Here is a 6,000-nt window from a genome sequence, read left to right as displayed (position 1 = left end):
ATGCATATTATTTGTACAGCCAGACGCACGTGTCTTTTTCTACATAATGATTTAATATGCAATGACTCGCTCAATTACGTATGCCCCAAATTAAAAATTAGCGCGTTTTTATGTAAAATTTCAGCACAAGCAGCTGGGGGCCTAAATTCTATATGCCCATTAAGCTTGCAGCATTACCAGAACAAAACGTTTTTTTAATATAAAAATGTACGTTTTGGTCCCAATTAAAGTAATGGATCTCATTTCTGCAGTCTAGATCAAATAGTGCGACTCTAAACTTCAAAACTAAGATTACAACCAGGGAACACTTAGCGTAACTGCTCCCCCAATTCTCTGTAGAATATCACAATCTGTAACTCTTTTTTTCCAGGCACATATTCATGCAAAAAACGCATTTACATGTAAATTATTCTGTCTATGACCCTAAGCTTATAGATATCCACATGCTTTCAAATGTTAAATAAATTAATCACATTATCTGAATTGTTATAAACATAATCATCTTAAAATTGTGGCTGTTCTTTGTCATAGGTAAAAATAGGATTTGAAGGCTCCTATTTGTCTACTAACGGGAACTTTCATGTGCTGATCGAGCAAAAGCTGGGATAAATTATTTCTAATGCAAATTTTGTTAAAAGTTGACATTGAAGAGGGCAATTTGTTCCATTTTCAAACGCTTTTCAAGATCAAAGAATTTTTACTCCACTTCGTTTTTGTTCTCTTTTTCATAATAATTTGACTTGTTCTCTTATTCTGTATTGCGATTTGGCGACTGCTAAATTGTTCATGCACCAATGAGCAATTCGGCTAGCAAGATACTATCCTTAATGAGCAGATCAGTGCAGTGGTCGAGTTTCTGTCAAAAAAAAACAAACTTTTATTCTCCAGTTAATTTTCTTATATATGCGGTTTATGTTTTTTGCTGTAAGATTTTGAAGGAATAACAACTAACTTGAAAACATAAGGAGATTACTAAATTGAAACAAATTGAACTAAATTGAAAACATTAACTCTTTCTTTTAGCGGAATTTGATTTCTTACAAGATATAAAAACAAATTGCATGAGCCAGTTTGCTTAAAACTGAGTTCAGCTGATTTTGAAAGGTTAGTATTGAACCAATTTGTACTCTTTGATAACGACAAGCATTAGCTGGCTGGTTTGATAACTTCTCCTTTAAAGGTAAATTGTTCATCAACAAAATTTAGTTTATAATTTGTTTTGATAATGTATTTTGCACTACGGATTGTTATTTTTCATGTGCAGTTCATTATTTTTGACATAATTTCATAAATTGCAATTTTTTGTTGTGCAAAAATAACTGAGCAGCCAGAAATGCAAATGACATGCATATGATACAATCTATGGACCACAATGAAAGCTTTTGCTCTTTCCCAATTGTAGTCCCTGGGATTAGTGTGTCTGGAACTTAATACGCTTGTCTCGGAAAGGAAATTATTCTGAGCTCCAAATAGGGCGCGGCGCTATTGCATGGGGTCTCTCTAAACTGAGGAAAGAAAAGGCTCTAAATTTCGAGATGAGAAAATTTTTCTAATACTTACATCGATAGGCTGCGAATGAAAAAGTTATTTAAATTCTTCTCGAGAAGGTTGCGTGAAAAACTATGTAAAAATTATTGCAAAACAAAGTTCACGCCCCTTACCCGTAACACCCCCCTACCCGCACCGAACAAACACACACACATGCACAAATATGAGGGGGAGCTCAATAGATAACGCATAAATATTGATAGGAGAAAGTTATAATATTGGTTGCACTTTGAAGTATCAAGATAAATGAAAAAATAGAAGATAAAATAGAAGTCTAGAATCTATATAAAATGGAGCCTTGTGGCTCCAAATTATACTTAAACTGCAGACTTTCTGTTTTTCATATGTCACGCAATTTGAGCGCCACATTTCAAAACCTACAACAGAATAATTTATGACATTTTTGTCTTAAAATATGAACAATTGCCTCAATTTTGCGTCTGCATTTAAGGTCCTTCTCCAATTTGAGCAAATAATTCAGAACTGATCAAACACAGTTTGATGACTCCAAACGGAGCCGGATTTGACGGTATAGTTTGTAGGTTTGACTACATAATTCAAAATGTTGTATAAGTACAACATCCTTCTATGGCGTCTATAAAAATTTTTAGTCGTAAAAATTTCATTAAAAAACAATTTGTAAAAATTTTAATTTCTTAGGGTTATTTTAAAAGCATTAAAAGAAGGAGCACGTGACACGCTTGGAAAACAAAAGCAAAAGCTAAGTTTTAATTTCTTAGGGTTATTTTAAAAGTTTTTAAAGAAGGAGCACGTGACACGCTTGGAAAGCAAAAGCTAAATTTGAAACAAACGAAAGTTATGGCGAAATCACAAACGAAAGCACAAGATGGCCGAAGTAATTGCAAAATCCCAAACTTTCCGTTTATCGAAAAACAAAAGTGCGACAGTGAACAGATACAAAGCTTCGTGATAAAATTGTAGTCTTACCACTTCATAAATCAAACCCGGGTCAAAGAAAAATCGGAAAACTATGTAAGATAAGCGGTGGAGGGTTGTTTTTTTCACCGCATTTTTTGTAAAAAATTTTGTTGTGATATGCGGTGAAATTATGTAATCTGACCGCTAGAGTAAACGGTGAACTTGCAAAAATCCACCCCTTTTCACCGCTAAAATATGTACTTTCATCTCTTACTACAAATTTACCGCCTTACGCAAACATTTCGACTCTCGCCTCCTGCATGTCAGCCACTTCCTCTTCCACTATGCCACCTCTCACTAACTTCTAGGATTTTCTTTTTGAATTTAAATCAAATTCACTCTACTTTCTGTAAAAAATACGCAATAAAATTTTTGAGGGATTTGCGATTTTTAGTTGTGAAAATACATAATTTAGCGGTGAAAAGTGCTGATTTTTTGTAACTTCACCGCATACGCTAGTGGTGAAATTACATCAATTCACTGCTAAGAAAAAATGTCAGAAAGATGTAAGTTTACGGAGTAATTTTAGGGGGGATAAAATCAAACCGTTCATCCCTCACAATTACTCCCCATTACCCCCTTATCCTACATTGTTTTAACCACTAAAAATTATCTTTTTTATCTTTCAACGTTTTGACACCTGTTTCTCGGCGGCGATTTTATGTAATTTCATTGCTTATTTCACATAAATTGGAAAATTTTTTAAGCGATGAATTTATGTAATTCTACCGCCACCAGGCGATAATCTTCTTTCACCGCATTAAACGCTTGATTTATGTAACTTCACTGCATTCGCCTCTTATTTTACAAAGTTTTCCTCACTCACCGCTTATCTTGAATATTTTTTTGCTTTTAATGACGGTCACCCTTGACCCGCGCTGAAGAATATCTGCTGTAACTACAATGTATTTAGCCTTCAAGCTTGAAAAAAATAATTTTTTTAATATGTATTAGCAGGAACGATAACAATTTTTCTTAACATTCAAAATTTAATATGAAGTGTCAGCTGAAACTTCACACATTATAAAATTTTCTTGGGTAAAAGTATATTGAAGTTTCAACAATGGGCATAGAAATTCCCTATATAAAATTTTAGAGAACAAACTCGAAAAATGCACTTTTTAAGCGGAAATTTTCATAGATAAAGTTTGCACTTTTATTGACCTTGTAAATTGGGGTTATCTTTTATGAGCTGTGCGCATTTGATATGAAATATTTATGCAGCAACAATTGGAAAGTTGCTTATCATTGGTTGATAGCTCTGAAAACTAGTGATTTTTCATAAAAAATTTGGAGTCTTTCGATCTTTTATAGAAAAACTCAAAAAAAATCAAAAAATAAATTTTTATTCCCTAATCGAAAACAGATGATTATCTTGAAATATCCTGCAAGATTCGTGCAAGAAGTGGAAAAGAAAAACTTCTATAATATTGCAAGATGATTGTTTATCTTTCTAGATTCTTGCAAGTTCGTTTCTGCCGAGTTCTGATGTCATTGGTTGTTAGAGGGGCATTGTAGTTAATTTTGCTCAGAAATTGTCCGAGATATAGTTGAGTGTGTTTTAAAGTGACAATTGTCTTAGTTAATTGTTTTTTTTTATTGAATATCTTTATTTCAGCCAGCTAAGCAAAATTGTTGTTGTTCCGTTGAGCATTACAACCACAAACAGAGAGTTTTTCAAAACTTTTGGATTCCTTGGCCCTTAACCTAGGGGATCTCAACAAGCATACTTCTTACATCAAAAATCAAAAAATCTGAACCTTGATCAAAAATTTTTTTTTAATAGTATTAGTTGTGACCATTATCTGGTTATACTTTTCCTCATTTGACTATTTTTTAATAACATATTCTTTTTCTTTAGGATTATCTTTATATAAATTTGATATTCTCACCAAAAATTCAAAATTGATGGTCTGTTGCTGTTAAATTCCTTACTAGAAAGAAGAAAATAGTGAGAAGCAAAGTACACCTCTCATGCTGGTCTTGACCGACATCTTCCAATTATTTGCATGCTTTCAAGATGAAGGGTGATCGTGCAAGAAAATTGAAAGGTGATCGTGCAGACGATGTTTCTTGCAAAATTCTGCGAAATGAATTAGGGTGTGTGATATTTATGGTAGCAACCACTGGGAATTTTTTTGCTTTTACATCCAACACCAAATATGACCGTAATCCTGTTGTAATTTCTATTGAAATGCATTCTAACTGAGCAAATGAGCTTTTCTACAGTCTGTTGGGTCCTGAGATACTAAAGAGTGTGTGTTGGTCATTTTTGTCAGAAAAAGTGAAATTGCGAGAAAATTATTGAAATCATAATATCATTAATGACCTTGTACGATAACCAGGAAAATTTATTACTATGTTCGGGATAATTTGAACTGATGACTTACATTAGGCAAAATGGGAGTGACAAATGTGACTCGTTAAGCATCTATTAAAAAGTTGTATGACCGTTGTATGATTACCAGGATATCATACAAATCATATATGACCTTGCATGGTTGCCGGGATTTTTGTATGAATAGCTACCCGGGTTGAGAGACATGTACTACCACCATTTTGCTTCTAAATTGTTTCTTTAAAAATTGCTTGGAAAAATCACTAAGAGAATCGTGCATAAGTTTTATATTTGGGATCTATTTTATTTGTTATATCTGTTTTTCTCTTCCACAATACGATTCCCCTCCTTGTTATTTGGCGCCAAACAACGTGTGTTCAAGATACTTTCCCATAGAAATAAAAAGTTGGTTCTCGTCCCTTTGTTTTTGAAATCTTTGTTTGAAAAACTAATTTGTAAGCAATTTGGCGCCATTTTTCAGAAAAATTGACAATTCTAAAATATCACAACTGTTATTTCTTTTCTTATCAACTGCCCTATAGCATTATGCCCAATTAAAAACTTTCCCCTTGCTTTGAAAATTAGGAAAATTGGAGACAATTTGAACGAGAAAACAAAAAAACCCTCACGTCTCCATTAAGAGTTTCACTCCAACTTCATATCGCGTCCTTAAAAAGCGATGTTTATAAGGATCTAAGCGTTCTCGAATAATTCCGAAACATCTATATAACTTAGACATCAAGGTAGACTTAAAGACATCAATCTATCTTTTTTATATGAGGTCATATCTAAATCATAACAAATATGTTTTTATTTTTGTTTATTTGTTTGTTTCAGCTGCAGAAGTACATGGCCCAGCTGTCTGTTTACATCTCAATCTACACCCTAGTCTTCATGTCCCTTGACAGGTATTTGATCATGCACTCATTAGAATCATTCAGCTCAAGTTTAGGCAAATTGGCATACAGCTGTAACCCGAAATAAAAGCACTTCATCTAGTAATATTGTATCAATTATTAAATTGATGGTCCTAGTTGTCTCAAAATTGTCTCCGATGAGACACAGTGGTGACCGAGTTAAACAAAAAAGATACATTTTACCAATCAACTCAAGATTTTCGTTTTTTTTTAAAAAATATCCTTGAACGCCTTATCAAGATCTTTGTTAATATAAAA

The 6,000-nt window shown here is 33.1% G+C and overlaps 1 protein-coding gene across 1 annotated transcript in view; it reads left to right on the top strand.

Moving 5' to 3' along the window:
- Nucleotides 1–6,000, top strand: part of LOC142338659 (allatostatin-A receptor-like) — a 102,028-nt gene that overhangs the window by 54,996 nt on the left and 41,032 nt on the right. The window contains exon 4 of the mRNA XM_075388511.1: nucleotides 5,663–5,733. Coding sequence (XP_075244626.1) covers nucleotides 5,663–5,733 — 71 coding nt within the window. The remainder of the gene's footprint in view (nucleotides 1–5,662; nucleotides 5,734–6,000) is intronic.

Source organism: Convolutriloba macropyga, chromosome 4 (assembly GCF_964194025.1).
Source record: "Convolutriloba macropyga chromosome 4, txConMacr16.3, whole genome shotgun sequence".
Lineage (NCBI taxonomy): Eukaryota > Metazoa > Xenacoelomorpha > Acoela > Convolutidae > Convolutriloba > Convolutriloba macropyga.
This window is presented reverse-complemented; position numbering and strand designations above follow the sequence as displayed.